Source organism: Macrobrachium nipponense, chromosome 28 (genome assembly GCF_015104395.2).
Source record: "Macrobrachium nipponense isolate FS-2020 chromosome 28, ASM1510439v2, whole genome shotgun sequence".
NCBI classification, from domain to species: domain Eukaryota; kingdom Metazoa; phylum Arthropoda; class Malacostraca; order Decapoda; family Palaemonidae; genus Macrobrachium; species Macrobrachium nipponense.
In genome coordinates this window covers 66405877-66429059 of record NC_087217.1, presented here as the reverse complement: position 1 = coordinate 66429059, position 23183 = coordinate 66405877, and the positions used below count along the sequence as shown (strand labels likewise).

The window sequence follows — 23183 nt, the reverse complement described above, 5'->3', positions numbered from 1 at the left end:
ACAATTATTCGAGCACGACGACTGTAGAATCAACTGACTGAATATTTTTCATGTTCCTAACACTTGCAAGGATTTATGGAGGTCTACAGCACTTGACGTCCTCGTGACCCAAGATTTGTAGCCTAATTTACAGTCATGTTGACAACAGGAATAAAACGATGTATATTATGTTGAATATTTATACTACTGTATTTCTCTCTCTCTCTCACTCACACACACACCCACACAAATTACACAGTACATATATACAGGCACACACAGACAGTGTAGCTATATGGGCACAATGACATAGAGAGAGAGAGAGAGAGAGAGAGAAGAGAGAGATAGAGAGAGAAGGAGGGAGAGAGAGAGAGACGGCGAGAGAGAGACGAGAGGAGAGAGAGAGAGAGAGAGAGAGAGAGAGAGAGAGAGAGAGAGAGAGACCTTTCTCATGTCCTCTAAAGCTCTAAGCAAAGTTTGTTCGAATTGCCCTAAAGTGAAGGCAAAATGTCTTGCAACTCCTGAGTTTCACTTTCCTTATGGTCACATCCTCTCAGTTGACATTTTAACGTGAACAGCCACAATTAAACCTTATTTTCTTGATCTATACGCACTCCTTGGATACAACTCTCACTGCAGAGCCTTGAATCCGAATCAAAGATGACCAACCCTGAACCTCCAGTAATAGGAAACACAAACACAGGCACACTGGGTTCATTCAGGTCTCTTCCATGGTACCTGGGGTTTCTTCATTTCGAATTCATGACCTCATAACGACAACTGCATCCAAAATGTGTGGAGGAATGAGAACATAGGACGATCATATCTTGCAATTCCAGGTTCAACCATTTTTTCAATCAACCTGTGAGTTAACTTTCGATCCATCCTATTTTCCACTGCTAGGATGGTATCAAATTTCAAAGTCCTTCCTAAACTTCAATATGCACCAGAACTAAATTTCAATACCATAACAGTAGGGAAACTTCTGAAGTTTTTGGTATAACAACAATGACCATTAAATCCCCCTCAGGGTTTCAGGACAGACCAATGAAAAACTTACTTCAGAAAATGTACAAGGGACCGCCAGAGACGGAATCATCCCTGTGGAAGGCTGTACACAAAACCGAACAAATTAACTGAAGCATCTGTCACTAGTAAAGGGGTAATATGGATATTTACAGTAATTTTGTATCTTTTCTAGGTATAATACAAACCAGAACCTTTTATGTAGGAGTATGCATCAGTGCAGGCTGAAAACTTGCACTGAGAAATACTCCTACAGAAAAGGTTGTTTTGTATTTCAGCAAGAAAAAAAACAATATTTCATATACAACACTTCTAATAGTTCTAAAATATCTGAAATAAGACAATTTATTCACCTTACCTTACCTGATAAGAGTAAAATCACTCATAGAAGTCCCCTGTAACAAATCCTGTACCTCTATTACAGCATACCAGACTATAAAACAATATGCAACGTACCTTAATTTTCTTGTACTTCCTCTTGGAGGCAGTGTTTAAATCTTCATGCACTTTATCCAAAATGAACATTAGAAACTCAGCAGCATCATGTTGCTGTGATCCCCTATATATTGACTCATATTTATCAACAGTGTTTTTGAAGTTCATGGACACGTCCGGCACATATCTAAGAGTCCACAAGGCTTTTAATAATACAGCAAGCTGCTCTGTAATCTCACCACGCGTGCCAAACTTTTTGGAGTTGATCTTATTACACCTAGCTAGATCAAGCTTATACTGGTCCAAAACAAAATACTCAGCAAGAACATCTGTGTGGCTCAGGCACTGCACAACAGCATTAATAAAGCATGTGTTGCCATGGTTACGGATACCAATGACCCCAGGCACTTTGCCTTCGTCATAGACTACATAGTCTTCTATTTTATGAGTCTGTAGGTCCGAGACCGAGATAGTTTTACTACGTTCAAGTTTCCCCCTTTGCTGCCCTGTTGCAGGCACAGCATTCGGACCACCCTGTACTTTGCTTGCTACTCGACTCACAAAAGAACTCATGCGGGTGAGGTACTTTTTCTTTGGTTTCACAGAGGCACTGCTAGAATCACTGCCACCATCAAGGCTCTCAGCACCATTTTCACTGATCACATTGGTTTGTACAGTTGAATTTTCTAATAGTCCACTAGGATTCTGGTTGACGTCATTCTTCTGCGGAACAACTCCAGCATCCTTGGGCTTGGGAGGCTTCTTGCTAAGGCGGAATGACATGAATGATCTCTTCCTTCGAGGCTCTGCATGCCCATTCATTGTTGAAGGTTTAGAAAATCTGAAGACAAGAAAAACAATACAAACCATTACTTTCAATCTAACTGAGAAAATACACACAATATAGTGCGCACACAAATTATAGTTTGCTGAACATCAGCAAATAAAAATATCAGAAAGCACAAACTTAATACAGTTACATTATATGCCTTAAAGGTTAAGATTAAAAAAAAAATTAACAAAAAAAAATTGAATATGTAAATTTTCTAAATCATAATAATGGTACTGTACTCTGCAAACTGTTAGGGGACTAAAATGATATAGTACAATACGGTAAATCTCAGAAGTGCAAAGGTAGATGAAGGGAAGGATAAGTCAAAGCAGCAAAGCATATGAGAAACTGTAGTCAAGTTAGCTTTTCAGTCGCATAGTACCCTAAAAAAAAATTTTCAACATAATAGTATAACCTTCGCATAACACTATGCAAAATAAACTTCCGAAGCATTTAACAGTCGTACAGGTGCCTATCTGGTAGTATAGTAATATATATAATTATATATATATATTATATTATTAATATATATATATATTATATATAGAATATATATATCTATATACATAATATAGAATATGTTTATTATATTAATTAATATAATATATATAAAAATTATATATAATTTTTAACAACTTGGTTTAGTATTTCTTTTGTGTAAGCTCAAGGGAATATATATCTAAAAAATACTTAACATACACCAGTTAACAATCAGTAAAACTTTTGCACAACCTTTATTAAAAAACTAACTCCGCTTTATCAATATTGGTTTTATCTATGTAATCCTGCTAAATTATGCAGTACTTTCAAAAGAGTATATTATTTAAACCAGTTACTTTATTAGTATTTTATTTCCAAATAAAAATAATTTATACAAAACTCATTAATGAAAGATTTGATGATCCTAAATACTGTAGTACATCCAAGCAATCCTCTCATGCTGTCTGTAGCTCTTAGTGGTGTCTTTAAGAAATTACAACCTGTAAACCATGACTGACTTGCCAATATATGAAAATGTCTTTCAACTAACATTAAAATGGGCTGGTAATAAGATTAACATTATGTAATTAAAAAGTTAAAACCACATATATATAGTTATGCAGAAGCTACCAAAAAATTTACCTAACACATCCTATCACTCATGTTTTATATTTTTACCTCATGAATTCTTCTTGACCTGGTCTAATGTTGGTACAGCAATTAAAAATTATTACAAAACCTCATCACCAAATTGTGATTCTCTTGTAAAATGATTAGATGAACTACAAATACATATCACCTTTTCTAAAATAGAAAGCATAACATAACCTGGGGAGTAAGGAGAGCAAGATAACAGAACTTCAATTTTGTACTAACAAGGTAAACAATGTTGTGTAGCATCAGAGGGCTCTTATTCACTTAAAATACTCGCAGTATGCACTTTAAAATAAAAAAGCACTGCTTTAAAAAGCTGAGCGTCTTAAATCTTTAAATATCAGTCAATAAAGTACATAGGAAACCTCAGATTCCATGAATATTTGCTATCTAGCAATGTCTTACATGAATATTTTATTTCCAGCACTTACTTGTAAAAGTTCTATATAAGCATCAACCTTGTTTTAAAACTAGGCCAATCCTCCAAATAACAGAAAAATGTCAAAGTTAACATAAGTATAAATACCAAATTAATCAATTAAATATGTATGTATGTTGTAATGTGTGGTAGGTCACCTCTTAGGTGAAATTGCTAACCGTGAAATATTGAAACCTGGTACGAGAAGATTTGTGCAAATAAATGGGAGCCAATTTTATTCATGAAATACCAGACAGTTAATTACACTGATACATAATTAACCCTACAGTATAACTAGTGATAGGTTACACACTATATTAGGAGCTACTATTCCAGGGACCAAACTTACACACCAATTACATCTTATTATACAAAATAGCTAGCTACACTAACTACTAGTAATTAGATGACAAATTCTGAGCAAGAAATAATTATAAAGTGGCATTAAACAACTGAAAATATTAGTGCTTTTCCAAATACAGTAGTGTACGGTATATGAAATAAACTAACACTGCAACAGATTAATATCTATAACAGACTAATGCTGCAAGTAAGGTCAATGTCCGAGTCCTAAATGTACTCTATACAGCAGTGCTCAGGTATCAATGTCATGGGCAATGTCAGGGCATTCATCATTGTTTTCAGCGCAAAACAAATTTACAAAATTCTAAAATAACAGTGAACGTTGGACACTTTTTTTTTTTTTTTTTTGCAGGCAATTCTATTGATCCTGACATACCTATGTGGACACATGCAGAACAGAGCCAGTGGTAAGGCTATGGCCCTACAGACTTACTATGTAGCATCATTGGCTAATGAATACTATGATCTACATGATTTTGAGCAAACTTATCAATAAAAATTCCTTTATTACCAGTCCAAAAATAACGTTTCCCACTATGGGACCCCCAAATTTACATATTTGTTAAGAGAGTAGGAAAATGGCCATTTAAAAACTGATGTTTTGAAATGAAAAGAATAAAAACATAAATAAAAATTGGTACTAAATGATCCAGGGAATACAGTATACGTATACAGAATATTCATTTGTCATCTAATTTACCAAACTAGCTAAACATCAGGTAACCATTCTACCTTATTTAAAAGGCTCTGAATATAATTAAGGAGACAAAATTTAATAAAAAGCTGTCAAATAACAAGAAGTCTCAGACACAAAACTTGTCAGATCTTTAAAGTACAAAAACTGAATAAGCCCAAAACTAAAATATAACAATACAATTATATATAGAAAGAACAAAACTATGACTTTGGAATGGTGAGTGAACTTCATCAGATCACTAAAATGTGGCAAAATATAACAACCCAACCCTATTTCACCTTACAAATCTTTGAACTAATACTACATATACATTTACCTAATCCCTCCATTTGTAGGTTGATTACTTATTGATTTTTAAATTCATTAGATAACAGTTAAAAAAGAAAATTTATTGCCAATACTCCCTTGTACCATACACCAAACATTCCTAAAATATACAAAGCTCATATTGAGAGATGTTCCAGGAAACCCATAGTCAGATGAAAACAGCAGATAGCTACCTGGTCTTTAAACATGAGCAAAAACTGACCAGGAATACAAATATGCATGCAATAAACTATAAATTAATGTTTCAGCCAAGAATAAGACCTTTATATTTAAGTGCTACATACATGAAATGTGTTGGATTCACATAGTCCAAAAAGCACATCAATCAAGAGCCAGCAAAAGGCATTGGTTAAATGTATTAGTGCTGAAATACACAGGCTATATAATATCCATAAGTTTTGTTTCAATGAGAGAGAGAGAGAGAGAGAGAGAGAGAGAGAGAGAGAGAGAGAGAGAGAGAGAGAGAGAGAGAGAGATTTCTCTCATAAGACCTTTCACTAGATTTATTTGCTTATCAGAGAACTGTCCAACCAAAAAGGGTTGACAATAAGGCTATGTCAAATGTACAAAAATTACTTTGTCTATTAAAACTACAAGACTCGAGCTATGTTTTTATATTAGGAAGCTACACGCAACTACCACCAAAGCTTTCGCTTTATTGGGAATTTTAATACAAATTCTGTTTTTCTAGGGAAATCATGTTCTATACCCTATATATATACATAACATTTACTTACAACATACGATTATGGTACTCAATCAGTGTCTTAAGCTCCCCATTCCCATATCTCTGTTGCCAAGAAGTGAACTTGCTTCAAAACACCATACAACAGACAGTCCTGATGATGACCAGCTTTTTCTGAATCAATTCCCAGATATCAGATCACCAAACAGTCAACGTTCTTTTCCTTCCAAATACAGCTGGTGTCTGAGCTAGGGTTAGAATTATAAATTACAAAATTAGTCACAAACCTGATTCCAAAAAGGTTTCTTTTGTGCACCAATTAAAAATAACTACACCAGTGCTAATCAATTACACAGATATAAAAAACACTTAAATTGTAACTAATAATAACAACTACTACCTTATTAGGTAATAAATACTATTTACCCAATAATTAATTCAAAAGAATATACCTCACACAAAAACTTATGATTTTACCATACAGCAATCTGAAGGCAATGGCTCTGGATAAAAAATAACCATACAGTTCATCAGAAATTCAATAGTACACCTCCAGGTAGATAGCCTACATGCCAATGGAAAAATTTCACATCAAAAATAAATTAGTATGCAAGTAATAATAACTGTATACCCCAGTGCAATAAAAACTACACACATCTGGTAAATACCCAGATAAGTAACATGCCCTACATTCTTGAGCAAAGTAACAGCCAGGCTTACAATATAAACAGCCACAGTGTACATACATCCTTTTTTGTTCAAGCCTGGCTCAATTAGCATACCCTTACCTGTATTATCAAAAAACAAAATGTTACACAGTACTACTGTCCACAATAGCCAGAATAGTTATGATAAAATACTGCTATAAGCATAAGTGGATCTGTGATTGATCAATTTAGCCACTACTGTATAGGCTATAGTAAACAATAATGGAATTTTGGAAAAAACTAGTCTACACCTAACCAGGTTATACACAACAGGTAATATGCCGTTTTTTCCTAGCAACTTGTATAAACCTAATAGCCTCTCTGGCAATTCATGTTTGCTGATTTATTATGCGAAGCTTAGAAAGACAGGCTAATACAAATCATACTGTAGACTATGTAGGCCATTTCATCTTTCTAATGAACAAACTGAAACTACAACCACAATGTGGTGCAGGCTACTATCTTATTTATCAAAACTAACCAATTTCTTATAGTTTCTAAATAGGCTAAACATTTGCTAAAGGATTGGTATAAAATGCAGACCAACTGGAATGTGCTGACCATGTTCATACTCATGACCACATTAGCACAGCCCAGTAAAACCTTAAAAGGTTACTTTGACTAAACAAGTAAAATAATTTCAAAGTGAAATCAGACGTTCAATTATTTCTCTGCATTCGCAATTTTACATAACACAAGAACTTAAACTCTTGATCAAATACTGTATCAAAACTTGTTAAATCAAGAGCAAAATTAATTCATCATCAGCAATGGGAGATGCAAATCCTAATGGCTAGTTGCCTTATGATGGGAGAATACTTTAGTGGCCTTAAGTGATCAAATACGTACCACATCAAGCAGATGAAGTTTAAGAATGACTTACAAACATAAGCAATGATTCATAAGAGGTTACTGCTATGTATTTGCAATGCGACAGTATTATACATTTGTGGACTCAAATAAAACAGTGCCTTTACTAGCTAAATAAAAGATGACTGTATGCTTGAACAGGCACGGCTCTATGTTAAGTAGTATATAACTGTGCCCACGTATTTCCACTTTCCTTCCATCATTTCCATGAATGAATAAATTGTGAATTTGTTTCCAAAAAAAATTTGTACACCACGTAAATAATCTTACTGTCAAATGGGCTGAATAATCTCACTGTCAAATGGGCTAATCATAAGTGACAATGCTGTCTAAAATTTCATTAGGCTATGCTCTGGTTACAAAATAGGTTTGCAGGGTTTTACTCATTCTCCACTTTATCCACACTAACATAATGGCTTGAATTCATGTTAAGCTAGTTTAGTTCTATGTAGACTAAGGCCTCACTCCAGCCTGACACTGGTAAGCTATGCAAATAATCCCGTAGTAAATTTTTACAAGTTGTTTATTTGCACTGGTATCATTTCTGTATGCTTTACTTTGATACTGTCACCTACAATCACCCATTCTATATGCACTCCATATACAATGTCAAGTTGATGAGATACTGGCATGATGAAAAACTGAAAAGTGTTGGATAATTACCTATGGGGTAAAACTGCTTCACATAAGGTACCATACTATTATTTTGAATAATCCATTGTCTGTCCATCTCTTCTATCAGTTTTATAGCTAGCCTATCTATAACCAGAACACATTTTCCTGGCATACTCTTAAAAGGCCTATAAATTGTAATGGGCGTTTTCAGTTCTCACCTTATTCCAAGTTCACCCTAGATTAGGTATGTAACAAACTAAGGTAATTTGATTGTTTTACAAAGTAACTGGTTACTGTTGTCATTCATTTCTGCATTGTTTTTCTGTCTGTCTACCCAGTTTATAAAATTTTCTTACTTATAACACCATCATTGAGATAGGCTGGGCATATGGTAATATGATGTACAACTATGATAATGTACAAATGATAAAATTTGCATTTTCATAAGCATCACCATATTTGGTCTCTTCAGCATACTTCAGACCCCTGCTGTCTGGGACACACCCACTAAGCTACCCAAGGTTTGGTTAGGATAATCCCCGTCATTATCACTGTTGGTATTTCTACAGAAGCATTCTGCATGACCGCATCGTTCGTCCCCGCGAATACGAAAGCCACCAGGAATTGGGGCGTCTAATGTATCTGGCCGCGTTTAGTACGAGCCCCTGGGGGTTAATTACAGTTGTCTGAATAAATATTACATAAAATTCTTGTTCATTAGGTAAAACTGCATAGAAATACGGCAACTGCCATAGTCTAGGCCGCCGTGGATTAGTACCCTAGATCTACCTCACTGTTGACTATAGGGTAAATGACCGAGCGGCAACATAGCAGCTACCCCTCCCAGAACGTGGCCACCTTCCTGAAAAAGCACTAGAATTCGTTCGCTGCCATAAGCATCAATCAAGAGTGTTGGCCCATCCAGGCAGCACAACATGACCTCTATGCTCCTCTCGAAGTAAGTGTTTTCTCCTAAATTTTCTTCGGGACTTGGCAGCGTTCCAGGAGAGTTGGCCGCTATGTCGCCACTTTGTCATTTATCCTGCTAAGTTGCCTGACAGCTGGGGTCTGAACATAAAAAGTATGCCTCATAAACCAAATAGCCTATAGTGATAGGTACTTAGGTATGACATGATACCTATTACCAAAGCCTAGCCTACCTCAGTGACAATGTGTAAAAAATTTTATAAACTAGCAAGACTGACGAATAACAATAGTATTACAGAAATGAATGACAGCAGTAACCAGTTACTTTGTAAACAAATCAAACTACCTGAGTTCTGAACTGAAAACACGTTCAATTCAAAGAAAAACACGATGCCCATTTTGCGCATAAACTGAGCTACCTACTGTACAAGAATAGCTACTAGGCATGAGTCTTCAGTCTTAACAAATAATGTCTTAAGAAACCAAAGATACCTAGGGAAAAAACCGCATGGTACAGGGGTGGACCATGTACGATCAATGTATACAACCCCAAAATAAGTTTTAACGCGTCCTGACATTGGAGATGGGCATCAGACGCGACTTCTTGTTGGTGAGAAACAGAGCTAAAGACCTCTACTCCGGTGTCAGGACACATTATAATGTACTTTTCTTGGGGTTGTACACATTGATCGTACATGGTCCACCCCTGTACCATGCGGTTTTTTACCCTACACCTAGAATTAAATGACCAACACAGCTTACTTTTCTGTATGCCAGAAATCAAAGATACCTACACCTAGAATGAAATGACCAACACAGCTTACTTTTCTCTATGCAAGAAATCATGGACCTACCAGTATTAATTGGGCAAAGGCAGACTAACTTTGTTGGGCTAGCCAACGTCAAGCTACGGCAGACACCTAGCCTAGCCCTAGCCTAACCCCACGTAGGCTCGGCTCCTTCCATTTTTCATTTCACGTCTCCCTCCAATGTACCTATAGGGCGAGATGGAGTGAAAGTAGCCTGGACTTAAAGAATAATGACGACTGAAGAATGTTGAAGAATGTCACGCGTAACTCATCACGTGAGACTGGCCACCAGCTATGAATTTGAAACCTTACGCTCTCGCCGTTTACCTACCTGTCAAGGGTGTGAGCTTTCTGCGTGAGGAGGGCGGCAGGGCCTTCTTCGCCGTCAGGTGTTCCAGGACTTGTCGCTGATCCCTCTCTCGCCAGCTGGGAAGCCGACACTGAGCGTGCCACGGGCATATCTCACTAACCACCCAACAATACCTCCCCACAAACAGCTCACCACCGACACATACCGATAACAAACACTACAAAATGCACAAGAGACGACCGTACACGGTTATGATCCAACAACAACTGCCCAACTCTGTTGTGGACTGATGCATTGTGGGATAAACAAAACAAATACAGAACGCGCTGCGCTCAATTTCTCTGTTGGCTGTTAGTATTCTTGTTATTTATTAATCTTTCCGAATGATTAACTATTTACTAGTGATATCTTAAGTAAACAAGAGTTTATTAATATTAGAAGTGGAAAATATTATCATGTTGAATACTAAAGTAACGCTGTAAATGAAAAATATTGAACCTCAAACAAAATTCGCCAATCAACGTCAACACCCTACTCCTATTGGTTACAACAAACGTCAGTAGTAGTATTCTGGTTTTCATTGGGTGGCAAACCGATCATTGTCGAATGTCACAAGAGGTATATATTATTTAACATGTATCTGGCTATTGTTGTATAAAACACATAATCATTGGTAAATACGGAAATATTTCTGAAGCTCTCATAAATTATACAGTGGCCTATAATGTAGTAGTTAAATCATTTTCAGCAGACGACGCGCATCTGCATCATGTCGTCTGCAGATGCAGCTTCTCAGTGTTTATCTGGATTCGTTCAGTACACCTAAGATGTGATTATTACCCAGTTTGTATTCTAGGCAACTGAGCACCCGCAATTTCGTAATATCATTATTATGTAACTCAATGCAAAGGTATACTTAGCGCTTACATCATACGCAGAGAGGTAGCAAGCATCTGAGAATTTATTTAGTTGTTCTTAGATACCTACTTCAAAGAGCAAGACTGACTTGGAAAATCAGAACACATGTAAACAAGCTAAGGTTATGTTAAATTTCAAAATAGTCATGGGTAAAACTGACTCAAATCTTGTTAGTTTTTATTGGATTTTCGTTTTTAATGTAAATCTTTGCCTGTCTTTAGAATCTCGGAGTCACTGGAGCCCACAAATGGCACAACTCGTTCTGATGTCTTAACCATTAATTCAGTCTTTTGGGATACCTAATACATGCAATCCGCCAAATAATGTGACGAGAATATGATGCATTCACAAAAACACAAATGCTAATGTCTTAGGTTTAACTATAAGAACACTTAAAAATCTAAGTTAATCATTTGGATATGTAGTCTTCCAACAGATATTTACATCATTTCTTTTTCATAATTTTATTTTTATCTCTGCTCTTCTGTCACCATTTGTGAATTGATTCCAATAATGCAACAACTGTCCTAGCAAATGTACTGAGAACCAGGATGCAGAAATAAGAAAGGTTCTACCTTGATCGGTTATTTATGAAGCAGCCAAACTATATCCGTTGAGCCCTCACTCATCTGCCAAGGTAATGATCTAATTTAAACATTTATAAGCTTTTGTTTGTTTGTTTTTTATTTCCTCTAATGAATGTGTGCCTGAATGCATACCTTGAGCATTTTTTTCTGAAAAAATCACAATTTAATTTCCACTACATAATGATTATGTTGAAGTAAAGCATTGGTCTGCATTTATGTAGTTACTCTATCCTGCTCTATCTGTGACATAATTCATTCTTCCTGAGATAATGGTAGGTCTTGTCAACAGTGATTGTATTTCCAAAAAATATACTTCCTCAAGCTTCATTAAAAAAAAAAAATACCCTATTTTGCCATCATCATCTTACCTGTACGTATAGTGACACTGAAAAAAATGTGTTGGATAGCAGGGTCATTATATGTACCATGCATGTAGTATATAGGCTAATTTAAAACAATTTTCTTAATTTGGTATTATCAAAGACTTGATTATATTAATCTTCTAGTAAATTTACGATTCACCCATTCCTCCCATGTACATCACAGCAGCCAGAGGTTTAGAGACAATGCGTAAACCTAATCTACATACACATGTTTATATAATCAAAGCACATACTGTAGCTAAGGTTTCAACTATTTTCTGTGACCCAGAATTCAAGTAGTTGGTTATATAAATATTCAAGAGTAATATACGGCCATGAAAATATTCACTTGCAATATAATAATTTCAATGACCTGGATCCCAGATCATGGAAATCAGCACAAAATACTACTTTTTTTTCTACCATCATTCTTAAAATTTGATATACTGCCCAACTTAAGCATTTTGATATTTTGGAATTTTACATAATTCAAAAGTCACTTCTTGAAGACCAAGTTAAATCATACAGCGTCATTTAGGTACCTAAAGTGAAACTCTTAAGGAGAAACAGGATGTACAGTACCTTGACTAATTTATTATATTTGGGGAACTAGGTGTCAGTATTCAGCTACACTGAGGGTACTTTTGCTAAGTATCACATAAAATGCATCAAAGTACTGTAATTTACTTTGAGTTGACAAATTTTATAATTCACAGTAATACCAAAAGAAAATATATTCACCATAAATTTACTTTTTTGTAACCCACCAAGTTGATCAATATTATTTACATGTACAGCAACACCACTTAGATAAGAATGTTCCTTGGGTACAGGAAGATTTATGATACAAATGCAACCCTTAAAACAAAGTATCACCAGAGTAGTTTTACTTATAAATCCTCATACTCCCGTTATTTAAAACAATTGCAAGTTGAGCAGAAACAAATGAAAAAACATGAAACTGAGAGTTCGGGACCATTAAGTATGTGTGGCTTGTACGCTTGAACCTTACATTTTCATCATGTGATGGCATTATTTTTCTTTTAATTATGCTGTATCTTACACTTGTCATTTGTAACAGCTGAAAGAATAAAAACTGATATTAAAGTAATTCAGTTTTTTCATGAAAATGTATGTCAAGTACTATTGGATAAGAATTTGGCCTTATATTGTCATTTATAATACTGGTTTATGAAAAACACAGAATTTCGCTTATGAACATCTTTTCATGTACTAAAAATAAATACATTTTGGTATCATAATCTATTTAATTTTATGTTGCTTAAAACATTACATATCCATTTCTTTGCAGAGCACACTAAGAAACTCCAAATGACATGTTAAAACTGTTTTTACTGTACAATACGAAAAGGCAATAACCACAGATCTTGTAAGGCAAAGTATGAACTATGAACAATACAAAAATATAAACCTATCCCACATAATTATTATATAATGCTGGGTAATACAATGATGGCAACAGATGTGGTAGATGTGGTCCATTTTGATTTATACTGATACAAAATTATGCTAAATATTATTTTCATGTGTTGATGAGGTTTTTTTTATATCATACTCTCTACAGTCAAGCATCTACAAAATATAAAAATTATATTGGTCATAATTTTCCCTTTTCAGATGACTACAGTAGGGTTAGTTCTAGCAAGAGGTGGCAGTAAGGGAATCGTTAACAAAAACTTGGCACTTCTAGAGGGAAAGCCTTTGCTACTTCGTACTCTAGAAGTTATGCATCAAGCCAAATGTAAGAATAAAGTTTTATAGCTACAATTGGAAATTATGTCCTTCACATTTGTTCCCAAAATATCCTAACCACAAAAAATTAACTTGTACACTTTGTGGCCCAGTGATTAAAAACTGCTTGAAGAAAACTGTAAAGATAGATATTGCTGTGTCTTTCCTACATCATAAACATGGCTGCAATCCATTTAAGGACCCCTCATTTTGGGACCACCTTGACGTGGTGAGGGGGCTCTCGAACCTCAGGAATCTCTTCCCAGGTTCGAACCCAAGAGTCCCATATGACATTATATTTTCGAGTAAACTTATGTGGACTTTTCCATTTTTTGCCAAAATTTTTAAAAGCAAATAAATAGAAAAAGATATCATGGCTTAACGTGGAGTTAATCCGAAGCTAAATAGTGAGAACTGTGGTAGATCCATCATCTACCCGACAATGTTCGGACCTGTTTTTCAGGCGGAACTATTCTGTGGAGCTGGACACGGATTCCAGGGGGGCCTGGTTCTAGGAATAGAACTCTCGGCATTCTATCCAGTTTGCCCATAATGTGATTAGGATGGGGATAATTGTATTAACATAATACTCTTAGTCCTAGCAAGCGGGTTCTGCTTACACTTGGGCCATACTAATCATGTTATGCCATCCCCTTTTGGGGTAGGGTAGGGATGCGGACATTTGGGAGTCCTTTCTCACTTGTGCCTTTGGCAGAAGATTTAACTTCGCGAAGGGCCAATGATATCTTTTCAAGATTTTTTTTTTTTTTTTTTTTTTTGTAAAAACTCAAAATTTATGAAACTGTGAAATAAATGATTTGAGTACCCCTGGGCCCTGATGGAAAAACTACGGCACAGTTGATGACCATTAGCACGTCACTCCCGAATTTCCTAGGTACTGCCACAAGTAGTGAAGTACTATAAAAGATACAAAAGGAACACCCTGTTCCAAGTAAAACAGCAGCAAGAACCAGGAAAACCAAATAGAGTGCATAAATAAAAAGAAACAAACAAACATAAATTGGTAAACTCCAATATCGTAACAATGGAACCATATATGATGAACAATAATTCTGAATTAGAGACAAATAATCCTCCAGCAATACAGAAAAATATAAAAATCATAATAGACAAGCAACATACATAAAACAAGGACCAAAAAGAAACAAAAATTACAGACTTAATCCCACATTGGGTACATTTTGATGACCTCTTTGGACCAGATAATTGGTCAAGATTTCTAGTCCTCAAAGCTGACAACAAAATCTCAGCAGCGATGCTAGAAAACAAATTACTTAACATATATCCAACAGACATGGGAATGCGACACCATCAAGGTAACAATGAATGGCTTATCCAAGTAACCAATAAAAAGCAGTCCACTGCCTTTTAAGTATAACAGAAATAAATAATATAAAGGTAATAATTACAAGCCACGAAACATTGAATTATGTACAGGGTACAGTCATCCTACCCAATAGCGAGCAGGAGCTTCCTTCAAAACAACTATTGCTAGACTCCCTAAAATTCGAGATATAACAATATCCACGATTTAGAAATATACTTCTATTTCAAGTATGAAAGATAAAGTAAAAATTATCAACATTGCCAAAATAAAATTTACAGGCCAAGACTTACCATTTAAAATAAAAATTCTTGGACAAAATAGAGAAGTTCGTCTTTTGTTCCTAAACCATTACAATGTACACAGTGCTCAAGGTATGGACACACATACAAAAGATGCCGTAATAAAGCTATATGTGCAGTCTGTGCATCAGATGACCATACCACTAATTGGAACTGTAAACAATCAAAATGATTAATTGTGGACTAGCCATCACGCAAAATCTAAGGAGTGTTCATTTTACCAATATAACACAGAACTTCAGTTGTTAATAAATAGGACAGGAATGTCAGTCATGAAGCCAGACTTGAGCTAAAAGTAGTAAGAGGCGTTAACAATCCATCCAAAACCCCCACCTTTTCAAATGTGACTAAAAATCAAGACATCAAACAGCACAATGACAAACAAGATAGTATAAACATGGAAACTGGATTTCATACCAATAATACTGAAACCCAAAATAAAAGTGATATTACAACAACCAATACCACCACCAACATAGATGATTCAGTTATCCATGGAAAAGAACTTCCAATAGAAGAAGAATTAAATAATGATGATAATCGAACTGGCAAAAAAGAAAAGAATTCTAGAAAGAACCCCACCTAAGGGAAAAAAAGTAAATATTGAAAATTACAATCAATCCAGAGAGACTCAAACTACACCAGGAGAACATTTAAAAAAGATATTAAACTAACCTCATCACAAGTGGAAATTACACAATTACCCTCAATCTCAATCAAACAGCCAACATCTGGACAGTAAAGATCACTCTTTACAATTTCCATCAAATAATACTAATGAAAATCATACCATTAAACCAAACCAAAAATACTATCACCCCCAACCATCCACAAGACCGAAATATCCCATTAACAACAACAAAACAAAATAACCCCTCAAACCAACAGTCCTTATCACTACAGAAAAGGAAACAATAGAATTACAACCAGACATTTCTAAAGCTTAGACCAAAAACTTCTGAACCAATAATTAACATTACCAAAACATGCTTCATCTTGTGGTTGTAATGAATGCTTTGTAAGTACATATAACCAACTAACTACCAAGACAGAGGACACAGTACGAAATTGTATTGACAATTTTACCAAATTAAGGAGGTGCCCTTTAACACCAACCATGAGAACGAATTATGTTCTGAATCCTTAAAATACAAAAAGGAAATTATAAACTCAAAAATAGACTTATTAATATTCAACTATGAAAACAAAACAACTGCAGAATCTAATAACCAACATACAAATACAACGATTAAAAAAACCACAAATAAATTCAAATGCATATAAACTACGAGATAAAGTAAAATCAGCAATCAATTTACAGAATTTAACACCAATTCCTCCCAATAATGGAATATAAAATCATTCAATGGAATATAAATGGTCTCTTAAACCCGACTACGTCTGGGTGAATTACAAAGAATCATACGAGACCACAACCAATGTGCATGTCTACAACATATAGGAAGTAACCCTACAAATATCCAACACTATAAAATTGCCTGTTATTCACAAACTGACGGTGGAAAATTAGGCACAGCCATATACGTTCATATGCATTACATATGAACCTGTGACTACCATCTATGCCATATCAAATAACATCAATTAAACTGTATATGCCTGATAAAAGTAAAATTACTATTTGTAATTTATATAACCAACCAAATTTCAATGCAAATTTCAGTGATTTTTCTGAACTATTAGCAAAAGTATACAGGAACCCACTACTTATAGTAGGAGATTTTAATGCACATAATCCATTATGGGATATTAATAACCCCACTGACACCTCCACGGAAATCAACATAGAGAATACTATAATGAAACACAACCTGTATTGTCTCAATGAAAGTGAAGTTCCAACATATTTTTCAAATACACACCTAACCTTTTCTTCAATTGACATTTCATTAGTTCAAATGATGTAGCGGAGAAATTTGAATGGAACGTCCTAGACGATTCATACACAGATTTGACCAATCCCAATCATGAACTACTTAAGTAATGTCAAAATATTGCCACCTACAAGATATAATATCCAAAAAAGCTAACTGGGATAAATATTTCCTATACACACGAAAACATACCACCATTCCACATAATGAAGATCACAATACTACATGTGAATCCTTCTCAAAACTTCATAATAAATGCTGCAGATAAAAGTATTCCAAAAACCAAAACACATTCCACACAAATCCCCTGTCCCATGGTGGAATCCAACATTAAACAACATTAAGTAAAATAAAACATATATTGAGTCGCAATCTAAACAGACTCAAAACTCGCCTTAAATCACTCAACAAAATGCCCTATAGTATAAAACATATTAAACAAAATAGTTATAACAAACATAACAATTAACCACATTAAAGCCACTATATAACAAATATACAGCCAAATTTAGAAAAACGGTAATTGCAAAAAAGAAAAAATCGCATCATGGAAGGAATATGTCTCAAACATATCTTCAAACACATACCACAAGGGATGTCTGGCAAAAGAGAATAAGGAAAATCAATGGAAAACATATAAGACCTCCAAGAAGTGCAATACATTTAAATGGAAAAAATATACCATGATACTTATGAAATATCAAACATAATTGGGAAACATTTTGAAAAACATCAGTGCTTACTCCAGCTAGATACACATTTTCAAAGTATCAGAAAACAAAAAGAAAATATAATACTCAATTTTGAAACTCTGAAGACCTGGAATATAACAATATATTTTTAACATGGATGAACTAGATAATGCCATCAACTCTTGTCATCCCTCTGCACCAGGATAGATAAAATATCATTTGAAATGATAGAAAAATTAGCTCCTATAGCTAAATCATATTTATTAAAATTTTACAATAGTATCTGGCTAAAAAGAAAACGTGTCTTTCCTGATAAATGGAAACATGCCATAATTATTCCAATAAACAAACAGGAACGGAGTCAAGTAATCCATCCAATTATAGACCGATATCTCTAACAAGTGCCTATGCAAATCTTAGAAAAAAATGGTTAATGCACGATTAACGTATGTAATAACCAAAGAATCCATTTCTAACACCACACAATCTGGTTCAATAGCTTGGCAGATCAACCCTAGATCCCTTAACACATTTAGAATATCATATCAAAAAAGGCTTTGAACAAAAGAAATTAACAGTAGCTATATTTTTGATATAGAAAAAGCATACGATACAACATGGAAACATAACACATCATGCCAAAAACTCCACAATCCAAGGGACTAAGAGGCCAACTTACCAATATTTATTAAGAAACTTCTTAACAAACAGAACTTTTCAAGTAAGAGTAGAAAATTCCTACCTCAGTAACCTATAAAACTGGAAGAAGGAATCCCTCAAGGTAGTCTTGAGCTGTACATTGTTTGCTTTAGCAATCAATGACATTACTATAAATTTACCAAGTGGTGTAAAAAACAGTTTATATGTTGATGACTTTGTCATTTACTATACGAGTAGTAATCTGAGACACGCTCAGAGAGTTCTTAGTACTGCCATTTCAAATATTATGTAGTTGGGCAAATTCAGTTGGAGATTTAAATTTTCAACTGATAAAACAAAACAGCAATCGTCTTCTACAAAGACAAAAGGGGTGGATATGAAGAACCAAACAATCAAACTGCATCTTTATAGCACTGAAATACAATTTTGTACAAAAATCAAGTATCTAGGAGTAATATTTGATCAACATAAATAAATTGGAAAGAGCACATCAAATACATTAAAGCCAAGGGCATCAAAGCCTTGCCACCCTATTAAAAAAGTTATCACACACTAATTGGGGAGCAAAGCGAGACATTTTATTAATGATATATAAGGCAACAGTCTTATCCATAATAGATTACTGCTGTCCAATAATTATTCATCCGTCCTCAGAATCTGCATTAAAATCTCTCGATGCAGTGCACCATGAAGGCGTGCGATTGTGCACAGGAGCTTTCCGATCGTCCCCAACAAACTCACTTTTGGTGGAGGCAGGTATTTTGCCCTTAAAAAACATCACCGTAATTAATAAACAACAATACAAAGAGGTCTTTCAATGCAAGTGGGATCGTCTCCTGCAACTTTACTGCTTCCAAAACTGTAATCAAGTAACAGCAGTTAATAGTACAAGCTCTTTCCCAAAAAGAGCTAGATACATAATGAACATACATAATATGAATCCAATTTTTCACCCCCACCAATGGAATTGCCACCACCATGGATTTTAAATAGAGTAAAGATATGTACCTCCCTGTCTTACCTACTCAAAAAACAAATGAGCAAGTGATGGAAATGTACCGCCAACATGCTCGACATTAGAAGAACAGGCGACAAATTTATGATATATACAGACGGCTCCAAAAATAATGTTGGAGTAGGAGCATCTGCATATTCGAAAAAATATGTTAAGTAAAAAAAGCCTACCTTCAATATCATCAGTATTTACTGCTGAAGTCACAGCCATACAGATGGCTCTAGATATGATATCTGAGGCAAAAGCAAGTGTCTCTGTAATTTTCAGTGACTCACGTAGCGCTATAGATGCAATGAGGACAGTATAAATCAGGAAACCAAATAGTACAGGAAAATTCAAATAAAAAATTTCATCAACTCTCCAATCAGGAATATCAATGGAAATATGTGGATCCCAGCACAGTGGGAATAAAAGGAAATGAATATGCAGACTCTGCTGCCAAATTAGCTGCCTACTATCCCTCCAACAATTTCATATGCCCCAGTGTCAGACTGGGTAAAATCAGTTAAAACATTAATTTACCAGGATTGGAAAGAAGAATGGGCCTCGGTGCCAACAACAAAACAAACTTAAAAATATAAAAAACTGAAGTCTATGCATGGAGGACATCCATACAGGAGGAAAGAGCAAAAGAGGTGATCCTAGCAAGGCTACGTATAGGACACAGACGATTCTCACATGGTCACTTGATGTCAACACCACATGCTGACCCAGTGAAATGTAACAGATGTCAAACCTACCATGACAGTGCAGCATTTGCTTGTTGAGTGCCCAAATTGGACCCAGCAAAGATCTATTTATCTGCGGAGTTCAGAAATGAAAAATATTCTGCAGAAAGCAGGGATTTTTCAATTAATAAAATCATAAAATTTTTTAAATAATAAGACGGGTTTCTTAAATAAAGTCTAAATTTTTTTTTTTTTTTTTTTTTTTTTTTTCTCAGGATTGATCCCTGAGAACCAGCCGAGAAGAGTCTACTTGAGACCTCAGAGGTCTGGAAAAATAACACCTATTAATAATAATAATAATCCATTTAAGAAAATAATCAAATTGCTTCAACATAGTTTACAAAAATGTTTGGTTTTTGAAGGCAAAAAAATTATTGCTTTCCATACAATAGTTATGATTAATCATCATCAACTACAAATACAGGTAATATTATACTCATAGGTAGAAATTTTTTTCAAGGTAAAAACTGCATTTCCAGAGTATCTGTACAACCTTGAAAGAGGAAAGGGGATTTACAAGTTTTATGAAATGATTCTCATAGCAATGTGCTTTTGTTTATTTTTTCCCTGTACCATTACTAACAGATATTCATTTACCATAAAACATTGCCATGGTTGAGCTCCAAATCCAGAACATTAAGCTCTCTTATCCAGCAAAAACTTCATGACTGGAATAATATACTTATTAGATTGCCAAAGTGCAGTAATCAATGCCAGAGATAAGGTAGTAATTGGCTACACAAATAATGCAATCCTCTTCCTTTAACCTGTACTGGAACCTTATGACCCACATACGAGTTATAAGATTACTTTTTTCAGTATACTACAACGATCATAAATTACAGCACTGGATTTAAATTATACCCCAGTTGTTTTGTTGTCTGCTTGAAGTAAAGTGTTCATAATATACTCCTACAGGCTTTGACTCCATATGGGTAAGTACAGATGATGACAAAATAGCTGAATATGCAGAAAAAGGACATGCAAATGTCCACAGAAGAGCATCTTACACTGCAACAGATGAAGCAACATCATTAATTGCTGTACAAGAGTTCTTGAAATATCATCCAGGTGAGTAAAGTTTAAATTAATTTAAACTAACTTTACAATAATAATATTTTTGGCACAGTATGTCACTCTGCCAAAAACTTAAATATCTAAATCCAAACTCTAGCATACAATGTATCACAGTTCCAAAATGATAGCTAAAACTGCTAGATGAGAATCTCTTCCAGGAAAACTGTTAAGGCTCTGCAACTTCTGACTCAGATGACGGGATTTGGTTTTGGTTGCAGACTAAATCGTTAGGAGCCCAAATTGTAAATATCCAACAAAAGGAGCTATCTGAAACAAAAATTTTTTTTATCCAATTCTATTAAAATTCATGATACAAGTATTACCTAAGCCTTTTAATATAGAAGTAACCCATTAAATATTAATGTCGCTGATGTGGAAAAAAGGCCAATCTAAAAGGGTTAGATGCTTCATTCCACTACGGTTGTCATCTTAAAAAGAGCTTACGTACAAGCTTCTGAGGCGTGACTGATATGCCCAAAGCAAACTGCTTCAGAATTTATGTTTTTGCTACATCTTAACAAGTACTATCTCCAGGAAAGCAACTGTACCACAGAACTTATACAAAATGGAAAAAGGGAAAGATGAAATACCTCTGGAAATCTAACATTTATTGGCAATATTCAGACTGCAGTACACCTAGCACGAAAACATGGTCTCTGAATTGTAGGGTCCCCTACTTCTTGAGGGTGAAACAGCTATTGAAACAAAATATGAAAAGAATCATTCAAAAAAACCTCATGGTTTGTTATTTAGGCAGAGCAGCCATGCATAATACATGCTGTAATTTGGTCACAATAGAGGTTACTTCCTTCCCTATCTGTCACCTCTCTAACTGACTGAATTTGAAAGTTCATTGTGCAGCAGTTACAGTGAAGAAGAGTACAAATGGCAATATACTATACAAACATAAGATGAAACACCTTGATGTTATTAGCTTGGAGACATTTAACAGTGATGAACAGCAAACTGACTGCTCTCACCATTTGTCTCAAAATCTGTTTCTGTGAACTAAGCCATTTCTCTGCCCTCAAACACACAATCTCCATACTTACCTCAATTTATGGTCAGACACCAGGATCTTCCCCATCTCATTTTCAAGTGTCTATGACCTCATTGAACAGAGACATATGCATAAATATTTGCTCACTGCTGACTAAGCAAACACTACTCCCAAAGCTGTTCATCTCTACTCTTATTTGACAACAAATGATTTGTACTTTCAAATGCATCAGGTAAAAGGTTCAGCTTCTTAAAAGTTCTCTGATATCAATTTATAATTATGGAGTGGAGTCTACCCACAGCAGATTTTTATTTTCCAGTAAGGTTCTGCCCTAATGGTTTCACCTTCCCATGTCGTTCTTTCACTACATCCTCACAATCAGCTCCGCACCAAAATTTCCAGTTATGAAGCTTTCCTCCTATTACTATGCCTTTTTCTTCTATTCTGCTATCCCTAATTTGTGAAACATATAATAAGAACATACATATCATCTTTCCTGATAATGCTCTACCTTTATAATCCTTTCATTTACTACTCTTCCCATTTCTGCTACACCTCTCACATAGTAACCTAAGGCTAGTTCCAATTTTTATTGTCTCATCTTGCTTGCATTCCCCCTGATCTTTCTCTGTATTACTTGATATTTCATATCTAGCTTCCTGTATAAAAGACATCTTTACTCCTCTATATCCTAGCATTTCCATTCCCTGTCTACG

The 23183-nt window shown here is 34.9% G+C and overlaps 2 protein-coding genes across 3 annotated transcripts in view; one reads left to right on the top strand and one right to left on the bottom strand.

The window, feature by feature from the left end:
* The window catches only part of LOC135201849 (ubiquitin carboxyl-terminal hydrolase 31-like), a 269858-nt gene extending 259436 nt beyond the window's left edge, over positions 1–10422 (bottom strand). The window contains exons 1-3 of one of the 2 annotated variants that reach the window (XM_064231137.1): positions 10156–10297; positions 5949–6144; positions 1462–2281 (exon numbers count right to left, since the gene is read on the bottom strand). In XM_064231137.1, the coding sequence (XP_064087207.1) occupies positions 1462–2281; positions 5949–5953 (825 nt within the window). In that variant the 5' untranslated portion in view covers positions 5954–6144; positions 10156–10297. Of the gene's footprint in view, positions 1–1461; positions 2282–5948; positions 6145–10155 lie in introns of both variants that reach the window. The other variant, XM_064231136.1, reaches the window with a different exon arrangement.
* Positions 10423–10556: 134 nt separating this feature from the next.
* Positions 10557–23183, top strand: part of LOC135201850 (N-acylneuraminate cytidylyltransferase A-like) — a 44261-nt gene continuing 31634 nt past the window's right edge. The window contains exons 1-4 of the mRNA XM_064231138.1: positions 10557–10752; positions 11584–11689; positions 13640–13763; positions 21309–21461. Of these exons, the coding sequence (XP_064087208.1) occupies positions 13640–13763; positions 21309–21461 (277 nt within the window). The 5' untranslated portion in view covers positions 10557–10752; positions 11584–11689. The remainder of the gene's footprint in view (positions 10753–11583; positions 11690–13639; positions 13764–21308; positions 21462–23183) is intronic.